This window comes from Emiliania huxleyi (genome assembly GCF_000372725.1).
Source record: "Emiliania huxleyi CCMP1516 chromosome Unknown EMIHUscaffold_214, whole genome shotgun sequence".
In the NCBI taxonomy this organism is placed as follows: domain Eukaryota; phylum Haptophyta; order Isochrysidales; family Noelaerhabdaceae; genus Emiliania; species Emiliania huxleyi.
In genome coordinates, this window is record NW_005200469.1 from 49,240 (window position 1) to 60,461 (window position 11,222).

The 11,222-nt window shown below is 63.7% G+C and overlaps 2 protein-coding genes across 2 annotated transcripts; both read left to right on the plus strand.

Moving 5' to 3' along the window:
* Positions 1 to 1,201: 1,201 nt before the first annotated feature.
* On the plus strand, positions 1,202 to 5,318 carry EMIHUDRAFT_366346 (hypothetical protein; the record flags this gene model as incomplete). Its single annotated transcript, XM_005780455.1, has 14 exons — positions 1,202 to 1,246; positions 1,474 to 1,548; positions 2,011 to 2,052; positions 2,524 to 2,628; positions 2,817 to 2,897; positions 3,108 to 3,185; positions 3,265 to 3,293; positions 3,428 to 3,461; positions 3,685 to 3,712; positions 3,792 to 3,847; positions 4,119 to 4,272; positions 4,451 to 4,560; positions 4,742 to 4,780; positions 4,853 to 5,318. Coding segments are annotated over 14 exons (1,080 nt in total), but the record flags the coding sequence as incomplete, so codon positions are not given.
* A 2,367-nt stretch (positions 5,319 to 7,685) lies between these two features.
* Positions 7,686 to 10,932, plus strand: EMIHUDRAFT_457045 (hypothetical protein). Its single transcript, XM_005780456.1, has 10 exons — positions 7,686 to 8,305; positions 8,821 to 8,880; positions 8,947 to 8,985; positions 9,100 to 9,152; positions 9,240 to 9,322; positions 9,485 to 9,525; positions 9,970 to 10,009; positions 10,082 to 10,209; positions 10,519 to 10,631; positions 10,882 to 10,932. Exons 1-9 carry the CDS (start codon positions 7,715 to 7,717, stop codon positions 10,537 to 10,539), a joined length of 1,056 nt encoding a protein of 351 aa, XP_005780513.1. The 5' UTR covers positions 7,686 to 7,714; the 3' UTR covers positions 10,540 to 10,631; positions 10,882 to 10,932.
* The last annotated feature ends 290 nt before the right edge of the window (positions 10,933 to 11,222 follow it).

Genomic DNA, 11,222 nt, shown 5'->3' on the forward strand with positions numbered 1-11,222 from the left:
CCTTTTTTTCCCCTTTTGGGGAAATCCCCCCCCCAAGGGCCTTTTTTGGAAAGTTTTTCCCAGGTTCTCCCCCCCAGGGAATTAAGCCCCCCCCCGGCCCCCTTGGGGGGGGTGGGGGGGCCCCCCGGCCCCCCCATATATTTTTTTGGGGGGGGGTTTCAAAAGGGTTTTCCCCCCCCCCTTTTTTTGGGTTTTCCCCGGGGGGAAAAAACCAATGGATTTCCCCGGGGGGGGAAAAAAAAATTTTCCCTTTCAAAAAAATTCCCCGGGGGTTTTGGGGGGAAAAAAAAAAAATGGGGGGGGTTTTTTTGAGGGGGGGGGAAAAATTTTTCCCTTATTTTTAAAAAAAAAGGTTTTTTGGGGGGGGGGGCCCCCCCCCCCCCTTCCCCGGGGCCCTTTCCTTGCCTTTTTCCCCCCCGCTTTCCGTAAGGGCCCCCCCCCTTTTTGCCCCCCGGGATTTTTGCCAATTACCAAGACCGTTGGGGGGGGGGCCCGTTTAAAAGTTGCTAACCCCCCCCTTAATTTGGGGGGGGCCCCTTTTTGCCCCCCCCCCCTCCCCCCTGGCCTTTTGTTGACCCCCCCCCCCCCCGGGCCCCCCCCCCCCCCCCCCTCCCCCTCCCCCGCCTCCCTCTTCGCAGGACCCGCGCGACGCTCGCAACGTCGCGCAGGACAGCGAGCCGAGGAAGCCGTAGGATCCTGGTCTCCCGACTAGCGCTCGAGAGGACGCGTCCCTCAGCTGTGCTCAGCCGCATCAGCTGTATGCACTCTCCTCGCACCCCTCGTCTTCACGCCTCTGACGTCGGCGTCTTCAGCACGTAGGACAGCAGCCCTAACCCTAACCCTAACCCTGACCCTAACCCTAACCCTAACCCTAACCCTAACCCTAACCCTTACCCTAACCCTAACCCCGCGGAACCGGTCGCTCACGTAGGACAGCGAGCCCGACGTGACGCTCCTAATTAACTCTTAATTAACTCTTAATTAGGACAGCGAGCCCGACGTGACGCTCCTAATTAACTCGTAATTAACTCTTAATTAGGACAGCGAGCCCGACGTGACGCTCCTAATTAACTCTTAATTCACTCTTAATTAGGACAGCGAGCCCGACGTGACGCTCCTAATTAACTCCTAATTCACTCTTAATTAGGACAGCGAGCCCGACGTGACGCTCCTAATTAACTCCTAATTAACTCTTAATTAGGACAGCGAGCCCGACGTGACGCTGGGCGATTTCGAGCTGCTCAAGGTGTGAACGAGCAGCGATTCCTTCGCCGCGTCGCATGCTCCGTTCATTCACACCTCAGACTTCCAGCTGCGGAAGGTTCACCACCCGGTCGCTCACCCCCACACACCCACAGCCAGCATGCGGATCAAGCGGGTGAGGCATACGGCACTGCGACGTCCCACTCTTGCCTCGAGCGACTGCCTCGCCGCCGCCTCCTGCCCAGCCTTCTTCTCCGCCGCTGCTTTTAGGTGATTGGGCGCGGGACGTACGGCAAGGTGATGCAGGTGCGGCGCACGCAGACAAGCGAGATCTTCGCGATGAAGGTCCGCTCGAGGGGGAGAGAGGGGGGGAGAGGGGGATGGGGGAGAGAGGGGGGAGAGATGGGGAGAGATGGGGGGGAGAGATGGGGAGAGAGGAGGAGAGATGGGGGAGAGAGGGGGAGAGAGGGGGAGAGATGGGATGGGGGAGAGATGGGGGAGAGAGGGGGGATTGCAGCGAGATCTTCGCGATGAAGGTCCGCTCGAGGAGGAGGCTGCAATCTCGGCTGTCTCTCGGCTGTCTCTCGGCTGTCTCTCGGCTGTCTCCCGGCTGCCTCTCGGCTGCCTCTCGGCTGCCTCTCGGCTGCCTCTCGGCTATCCTTCCTGCAGGTCCTCAAGAAGGAGGCTGTCTTTGCAATCTCCCCAGATCTCCCCAGATCTCCCCAGATCTCCCCAGATCTCCCCCACATCTCCCCCACATCTCCCCATATCTCCCCCATATCTCCCCCATATCTCCCCCTATCTCAGGTCCTCAAGAAGGAGGCTGTCTTTGCGCGCGGCGACCCGAAGGTTGGAGCTCTCTCCATATCTCCCCACATCTCGCCACATCTCGCCACATCTCCCCACACCTCCCCACATCTCCCCACATCTCCCCACATCTCCCCACATCTCCCCACACCTCCCCACATCTCCCCACATCTCCCCACATCTCCCCACATCTCCCCACATCTCCCCACATGAGCTCTCTCCCGCTCGACTCGAGCTCCCTCTCTCAATCAGTGGGAGCCCTCCCTCCCTCCCTCCCTCCCTCCCTCCCTCAGGGCGTGCAGCACACCATTGCCGACACATACACACACACACACACACACACACTCTCTCTCTCTCTCTCTCTCTCTCTCTCTCTCTCTCTCTCTCTCTCTCTCTCTCTCTCTCTCTCTCTCTCTCTCTCTCTCTCTCTCTCTCTCTCTCTCTCTCTTACACACATGCACATGCACATACACACATACACACCCTCCCTCCCTCCCTCCCTCCCTCCCTCAGGACCTGCAGCACACCATTGCCGAGCGGAACGTGCTCGCGCTGCTCAACTGCCGCGCGCACCCTTTTGTGCTCGGCCTTAAGTACGCCTTCCACACGCCGGCAAAGGTGTGGGCGTTTATGAGGACGCCTCGTGCGACACAACAACAACATGCACGCAGAGACATACAAGTAGGCACAACCATGCAAGCAACATAGCAACATGCCTCCCGATTTGACAACAAGGACACGACACCCTCGAGAGCGCACCTTCATTCCCCGCAAGTCGCTGCAGCCCTCGATTTCTTTTTATTTAGCTCTACTACGTCATGCACTTTTGCAACGGCGGCGACCTGTACTACCTGCTCAGCCGCTGCAGAAAGTTCCGCGAGTCGCAGGCGCGCAGATCTCCCCACATCTCCCCACATCTCCCCAGATCTCCCCACATCTCTCCATCTCCCCCCATCTCTCCCCAGATCGCCCCAGATCTCCCCACATCTCCCCGTATCCCCCCACCTCTCTCCACGTATCTCCGCAGGCGCTACGCGGGTGAGGTCTTGCTGCCGATCTCCCCACATCTCCCCACATCTCCCCATATCTCGGCGCAGGCACGCTTCTACGCCGGCGAGGTCTTCCTGGCGATCCAGCACTTGCACTCCCTCGGCATCATCTACCGCGACCTGAAGCCCCACAGATGATATCTCCCCCATATCTCCCTCATCTCTCCCTCATCTCTCGTCAGGCATCATCTACCGCGACCTGAAGCCCGAGAACGTGCTGCTCGACAGCGACGGGCACGTCACGCTGAGATCTCCCCCCTATCTCCCCACATCTCCCCACATCTCCCTCATCTCTCGTCAGGCATGTCAAGCTGACCGACTTCGTTAATTAAGAGTTAATTAAGAGTTAATTAAGAGTTAATCAATAGGCACGTCAAGCTGACCGACTTCGGGCTGTCGAAGGAGAGTGGCTCCCTCGGCTGCACCTCGGCTGCACCTCGCCTGCACCTCGGCTGCACCTCGGCCGCACCTCGGCCGCACCTCGGCCGCACCTCGGCCGCACCTCGGCCGCACCTCGGCTGCACCTCGGCTGCACCTCGGCTGCACCTCGGCTGCACCTCGGCTGCACTTCGGCTGCACCTCGGCTGCACCTCGGCTGCACCTCGGCTGCATCTCGACTCCGCAGGAGAGCGACACGGCCGACACGTTTTGCGGCGCGCCCCGCCTACCATTGTGGCGCGCAGAGGCGCCTTCCGGGAGCCTTCTCGGACACTTCGGGGACATGTCCTGTAGGGACGCCCGTCTACCTTGCCCCCGAGATCTGGATGCGGAAGACGTATGGCCAGGAGGTGTGGGGAGATCTGGGGAGATCTGGGGGAGATCTGGGGGAGATCTGGATGCGGAAGACGTATGGCCAGGAGGTGTGGGGAGATCTGGGGAGATCTGGGGGAGATCTGGGGGAGATCTGGATGCGGAAGACGTATGGCCAGGAGGCGGAGGCATAGCCGAGAGGCAGCCGAGATCTGGTTGGCTGCTCGGCTGGCGGGGTGTCGTGACGAGATGCGATCTCGGCTCATCTCGGCTCATCTCGGCTCATCACGGCCCGTCTCGGCTGATCAGGTCGACTGGTGGTCGCTTGGCTGCGTGCTCTACGAGATGGTGTGCGGCCTGCCTCCCTTTTGGGGCGACACGATCAAGGACGTCTACAAGAAGGTCCTCCACACGCAGCCAAAGTACGCCGGCATGAGCAGCGCGTGCCAGGCAGTGGTGACGGGTGCGCGGACCTAGAGATGCGGAAGATGGGACCAATCTCTCCCCGTCTCTCCCCCATCTCTCCCCATCTCTCCCTATCTCCCGTATCTCCCCCACATCTCCCCCACATCTCCCCCATATCTCCCCCATATCTCCCCCATCCTAGTGCTCTCGCGGCTCCGGTGTGCCCGGCGACGCAGGCATGCTCACGCGAAACCCGGAGGAGCGGATGGGGCGGGCGGACAACGGCAAGGAGATCATGGCGCACGAGTTCTTCGCCGGCCAGGAGTGGGAGGACCTCCTCTCAAAGGTGCGGGGTTAGCCGAGATCAGCCGAGCTTAGCCGCGAGGTTCGCCAGCCAGGAGTGGGAGGACCTCCTCTCACCCGCCCCGCCCTCCCAATCTCTCGGGCTATCTCGGCCCCTCTCGGCCCCTCTCGGCCCCTCTCGGTTCATCTCGGCTCATCTCCTCCTCTCGCCCGCCGCCCCACAGGCCATCAAGCCGCCCTTCAAGTCCAAGACGGCCAACGAGGAGGGCACGCACAGCGCGCACGCCCTCCTTTGAGTGCGGCGGGGCTCACCGGAGCCGTCTGGTTGCGCGTAGGAGGACACGCACAACTTCCACAAGGCCTTCACGAGCCAACAGCCGGTCGACTCGCTGGTCAGCGCGTCGCACCTGAACGCCGCCCAGCAGGCCAACTTCGAGGGCTTTACGTACGTCCCCAGCACCAGCGACGCCAACGCCATCGCCGAGGAGGCGGCAAAGCTGCAGCTCGGGGGCAGAGACTTGGTCGCCCCGCCCGGCTGAAGCGGCGGGGCGTGGGGGGGTCGAGGGCCGGACGCAGGCCGCCTCAAGTGTTGCGGTGCGGCGGCGGCGCCCTCCTCCGTGCCGTGCGCCCGTGCGTCGCGTCGTCCGCTCTGGGTTCACTGTTAGTGTGCTTGCCCTGGAGAGCTGGACAGAGGTCGGAGAGCCGCGGGAGGCGGAGCACGGAGCACAGAAGGAAGGTGGGAAGTGAGGCACACACGAAGCTTGTTCTTGTCCATTTCAGTAAACGAACTTGATGATATCGAGGATACCCGTATGAGACGAGACTCGAGTATAACGACTCGAGAGCGTGCGGGAGGGGTACACATCTAAAGAGACTAGACGTTTAGACGACCGGACGCGGCTCGCTGGACGCGCACCATCCACAACCACATCATCACAGTGGCTCGCGGCAATGCGGGGCGGCACTCTTGCATCAGCTCGGAGCATGGCCCGCAAGCGCACAAGTGCCCGCACGGGACCGCAGCATGCGACTTGACTCTCGCGAAACACACGATGCACGTGGTCTCGCCCCCCATCGTGGACTCGGGGGCAGCCGGCCGCCCCGTGTCGAGGCCGGCGTCCGCTAGTGAGACAGCTGCAACAACCTCGGTGACCGGCAGATGCTGCTCCGCCGCCCCTCCCCTCACTGGTGACTCGCCTCCTCCGTGGCGGCCCTCAACGCGGTCAACTGAGTCATCGCTCGCTTCCGCAGCGCCTCTTGCCTTCTGGCCTCCATGGCCGCGCGCACCTCTCGCGCGATGGTGGGCTGGAAGCACGGAATGGTCGTCGTCCCCAGCGCACTCTCAGTGGCGCTACTAGCGGCAGCAGCCTCCTGGTCACCGCTACTGCTGCCGGTGCTGCCGGTGGCGGTGGCGGTGGCGGTGCTGGTGCCGGTCACCGCTGCCGCCGATGCCGATGCCGATTCTGCGACAACCGACGGAGCCCCCAGCGCGCTGCGGCCGCACCTTTCCGCGCTCTCCTCCCTCGCTCGCTTGCGCGCTTGGTCGGGCTGGGCGCACTGAGACGGCTGCCTCTGGAGCTCACACGCACTCCAAACGACGGCGCCGTCGCTCGCGCGCTCTGCCGCGCGCTCAAAGCCATCTGTTCGGCTGCTGATTGCGAAATTGGCTAGCCCGTCCGGCGCGCTGTTTGCATCCCGCTTCTGCCACTGGAAATGGATTTGACACCCGTGCTTGCTGGTGAGGCGCGTGCAAATCTCCCAGGCAGCGTCGTGGTACTGCTGCAGCTTGCCTGCCGGCTCCGTTGGCTGCCGGACTCCCACCCATGACGACCGTGCTTTCATGTGATCGATGCACGTTTTGCTGTCGCCGCGCACCTCGAGGACAACCGCGGGCGCCGCCTCGCCATCGCTGCTACTGCTGCCGCCGCTACCATTACCGCAAATGGAGGACCGCTTGAGCTCGCTCTCCAGATACCACAAGCCGCAGCTCAGACCCTCGTACTCGGTTGCATTGTTGTTGATTGGTGTGGTAGCTAGGTAGCACCACGCGCGCCAAACTGGCACTAATATTGCGTCGCTGGCGTAGCATTGATATAGCACAGCGCCGCAGCCGCTGCCATTCGGCGCCGAGCCTCCATCAAACTCGAGAACAAGTCGCATTCGTGATTTTTACGATTCAAGTCTTTCGCAAAGAGAGGGTGCTGTAGAGAAAAAAGGAAAGGAAAACAGACGGGGTGCGAGAGGAAAAGTATATACAGCCTAGTGCGTCGGGGCAAAGGCTACTACTGTGTACTGACAGAATGATGAACGCGCTTTTTACGAGGCAGCTGGTCCACCCTTCTCTTTCTGTTTTCTTTCTTCTTTGGTGTACCTGTGTTAGTGCCAGTGCGCGCCAGTCCCGTGCCCAGTGTTGTGCGAGGGAGGGTTGTAAAATTCTTTCCGGACGGACGCCCCCGGTATGTACCCGGTGCGAGGACGAGTAACTCGATCTTTCGCCTCTGAATATGAGGCGGCTGCGTCCCGGCGACAACCCCGTTCGATACTGCGACGACATTGGGGACGCGTCTTGCTGTGTGCAACGGACATTTGACGGAAACCTACAGAATGTCTTTGGGCTGACGAACTGTTCGGCCGCTGGCCTCGTGGACATCGGCGTAGCCATCTGCCCCGATGACAAGACTTGCGACGATCCCGTCCCAATATGCGGGAAGCCCGAATGCAAGAACTACCAGAGCTGCGCACCGAGCGTCCTCTGGCGCGCCGGGAATTTCACGACGCACGTGAAGGACCTCTCCTCCTCGGCCATCCGCCAGGACAGCAGCAGCAGCTGCACCTTTGTGCAGTACGAGATGGCCCTGCTGGCGCCGTCCCCGCCAGCCAACCCCGTGCCGGGCTAGCGCGATGTCAGCGCGATGTGCGTTTGTGATGTGTGCACAACCCCGGGCCCGAAATCGCACAGAGACAGTCACGCAACACGAAGGGGTCCCTTCGTCGTTCGTTCACTCTCTCGAGTGACTGTATTTTTCGTTCACTCTCTCGAGTGACTGTATTTTTGTGTGCTATGTTTTTGTGTGTACTTTAGCTTGCTATGTATGTGGTGTGTACATATGCGCTTTCGGAGTTTCTTATTTTTCGGGTGGGCGGAAAATTCTTTTGTTGCCGGCCCAGTCTCTTGCCGCGGCAGCTGCGCGAGTCACATGCCGCTCCCGTCCAAACGCCCTCGCCTCCCGCCCGGCGGGGGCGCCCTCGACTCGATCCTCACCGGCGTGACTTCGCTGCACTCGTCGCTCGGCGATCCTGCCGCGCGCAGCCGTCGCGCAGCCGCTGCGGCGGCGGACCTCGATGTCGCGGCGCTGCAGGGCTTCCTGCGGCCCGAGGCGCGTCCGCACCCGGGTTCGATGGGGCCGCCGCCGCCGCCGGGCACCGTCGAGCCGTGCCGCAACCCGCAGTGCCCCGGCCGCGGCCTCAAACCCTCGTTTGAGGAGGACCGGCGCAAGGGCGACCGGATCTGCCTGCACTGCGGGGCGACGTCGCGCTGTCGGCCCGAGGAGGAGGAGCACCGCTCCTTCGCGGACGACGACGGGAAGAGCGAGAAGCGGAAGCGCGCGGAGGTTCTCGCGCCCGGCCGCGCCGGCGCCCGCGTCGGCGACAAGAACCTGGCGCAGGCCGTGGCGCTCGCAAACTCGGGCGCAGAGTCGGAGCACTCCGACCTCGGCAAGGTGGAGCAGAAGCGGCTGAAGGGGTACAACGACAAGATTGCCTCCCTCCTCTCGCACCAGTTCTCGCAGGCGCGCACGCCCCCCCTACCCCCCCGCCGTTCGCCGTTCGCCTCCGCCGCCTCCGCCTCCGCCGCCGCCTCCGCCGCCGCCGCCGCCGCCGCCTCTGCCGCCGCGGCTGCCTCCGCCTCTGCCGTGTCCGCCCGCCTCGCCGCCTCCACCGCCGCCTCCTCCGCCGCCTCCTCCGCCGCCTCCTCCGCCGCCTCCTCCGCCTCCTCCTCCGCCGCCTCCTCCGCCGCCTCCTCCGCCGCGCCGTCCACTCTTCCCCGCCCGCACCACCGCCACGGCCGCCACACCCCCCCAGGCCCTCTTCGCCGCCGACCAACCGCCGCCCGCCGCCTCCCCCGCTGCTCCACGCCCCCCTCCCACCGCCTCCCCCTCCCCCGCTGCTCCACGCCCCCCTCCCACCGCCTCCCCCTCCCCCGCTGCTCCACGCCCCCCGCCCACCGCCTCCCCCTCCCCCGCTGCTCCACGCCCCCCTCCCACCGCCTCCCCCTCCCCCGCTGCTCCACGCCCCCCGCCCGCAGGCGCACACGGGCATGTCTCAGGAGGTACAGGAGGCGGCGCACAGCCTGGCGGACAAGCTGGCGCGGTCGCAGCGCCGAGCTGCGGGTCTGTTTCTCTTTGCGCGACATGTGCTCTTTTCTCTATAGGTGCGGTCGCAGGCCGAGCACGACACGCACTGCGAGAAGGCCCCGCCCGCCGGCCAGACACTTCCGAGACACTTCCCTGCCCCGCGGATCCGACCCGTCCCGTCCCCTCTGCCTTCTGGCCTGGCCACTCTTCTTTTGTGCTTTGCCGCGAAGGTGCAGCTGAGTGAGCAGCTGAAGAAGGCGGGAGACGCGGACGGCGCGCAGAGGTGCGTGTGCCGGCGGTCGCAGACGCGTCTAGGAAGCGTCTAGGAAGCGTCTAGGAAGTGTCGAGGAAGTGTCGAGGAAGTGTCTAGGTGCAAGTGCCGGCTGTCGCAGAAGCCGAAGAACCACGCCGTCGTCGCGGCGGTGCTGCTCATGCATGCCGAGCGGGAGCACGGTACCCGAACCCACCCTCCCCTACCCCCACGGTACCCGAACCCACCCTCCCCTACCCCCACGGTACCCGAACCCACCCTCCCCTACCCCACCGTACCCGAACCCACCCTCCCCCCTACCCACCCTAACCCACCCTCCCCTACCCCACGGTACCCGAATCCAGGGACGACGCACCAGTTCCAGGAGGTGGCGACACTGCTGCAGGCGAGAGACACTTCCTAGACACTTCCTAGACACTTCCTAGACACTTCCTAGACACGATCACCGCGCTGCAGGCCGATCTCTGTCTGCGATTCAAGCTTAGTGCGACACGGTCACACGCCACGCAGAACCTTCTCCGCTCGCTCGCTCGCTCGCTCTCTCGCTCTCTCTCTCTCTCTCTCTCTCTCTCTCTCTCTCTCTCTCTCTCTCTCTCTCTCTCTCTCTCTCTCTCTCTCTCTCTCGCTCGCTCTCTTTCTCACACCCTCTCTCTCCCTCCCTCTCTCTCTCTCTCTCTCTCTCTCTCTCGCTCTCTTTCTCACACCCTCTCTCTCCCTCCCTCTCTCTCTCTCTCTCGCTCTCTCTCTCGCTCTCTATCTCACACCCTCGCTCGCTCTCGCTCGCTCTCTCCCCCTCCCCCACCCCCACCCTCCCTCCCCCTCCCTGCAGGGGGACGCGCAGAGCCGCGACGTCTCCATGGCGGACGTCGGCAAGATCGAGAAGCTGGTCAAGCAGCGCCTCATGGTTTCTGTGTGCGAGGCGTGTTTTCGTGCTTCGATAGGCAAGATCGAGAAGCTGGTCAAGGAGCTCCTCTCCCTCGGCGCGATCAGGCGCGAGGTGGACGGAGGCTTCGGCAAGTACCCGTGCGCCGCCGAGCCGGGCTTCAAGCTCAGGGACGGCGAGACTGCGGCGCGAGAGCCTAGAAGCGGAAGATCTCCCCCTATCTCCCCCCCGCATCTCCCCGTATCTGGCAGCACGGAGCCAGAAGCGGACTCCGGAGTCTTGGGAGTCCCAGCCAGCGCTCGAGAGGACACGCACTCCGCTGTACTCCCCCGTGTTCCGCCGTATTCCGCTGCACTCACCGTACTCCTGTCGCTCGTCTTCACACCGTGCTCTGAATGCACACGCCACACCTAGAAAACAGAAAACACAGGCGCACAAGGAAAAACACGGCCCAGCTCTGAATGCACTGCCACACCGCCGTCTCCCCGCCCCGAGGTCGGCGTATTCAGCACGTAGGCCGGAGACGCGAGGGGCAGCACCATGACGCAGCACAAGTCGCTCCTCCCAAACCTGTGCGGCCGGCTCCAGCTGCACTACATGATCCAGCGGCGCGCCACTTCCTAGACACTTCCTAGACACTTCCTAGACACTACATGACTCCAGCTGCACTACATGATCCAGCGGCGCGCCGAGAGATGGGGAGAGATGGGGAGAGATGGGGAGAGATGGGGAGAGATGGGGAGATGCGGGCTCCAGCTGCACTACATGATCCAGCGGCGCGCCAGCGCCACCTCCTCGGGGGGGGGCGGGAGAGGCTCCTCTTCCCCGTGACCCGCCTCGTTGCCCCCCTCCCCGTAGGCGCGCCTCCCAGATCCTCGACGGCTGGGGCTCGGAGGGCATACGCACGCTGCGGCCGCAGACCGTCGCCGCGGCGGCGGTCCACTTCGCGTACGAGGAGAAGAAGGGTGTCCTCTTCTCCTCCGAGGCGGGGCAGGCCCCTCCCTCGCTCGACCTCGGGCGGCTGGCCAAGCAGGCGGGCGTCGAGAAGGGGACCATTTTGCGCGCGATGACAGAGCTGCCCGTGCCGCCGCCAGAGGAGCAGCAGCAGGCGGGGCCGAGCCGGGTGCTCGAATAAGGGGTAGCCTAAGCGCGTGGCGCGCGTTGCGTGAGTGGTGGTGGTGGGTGATGCTGATGATGCG

Excerpts from the sequence above, each read along its gene's own strand:
- EMIHUDRAFT_457045 (XM_005780456.1), top strand. The coding sequence starts at position 7,715 with ATGCCGCTCCCGTCCAAACGCCCTCGCCTCCCGCCCGGCGGGGGCGCC. Across the intron at positions 8,306-8,820 it reads TCTCGCACCAGTTCTCGCAG|GCGCACACGGGCATGTCTCA; the intron begins GCGCGCACGCCC and ends CCCCGCCCGCAG. Across the intron at positions 9,323-9,484 it reads GCATGCCGAGCGGGAGCACG|GGACGACGCACCAGTTCCAG; the intron begins GTACCCGAACCC and ends ACCCGAATCCAG.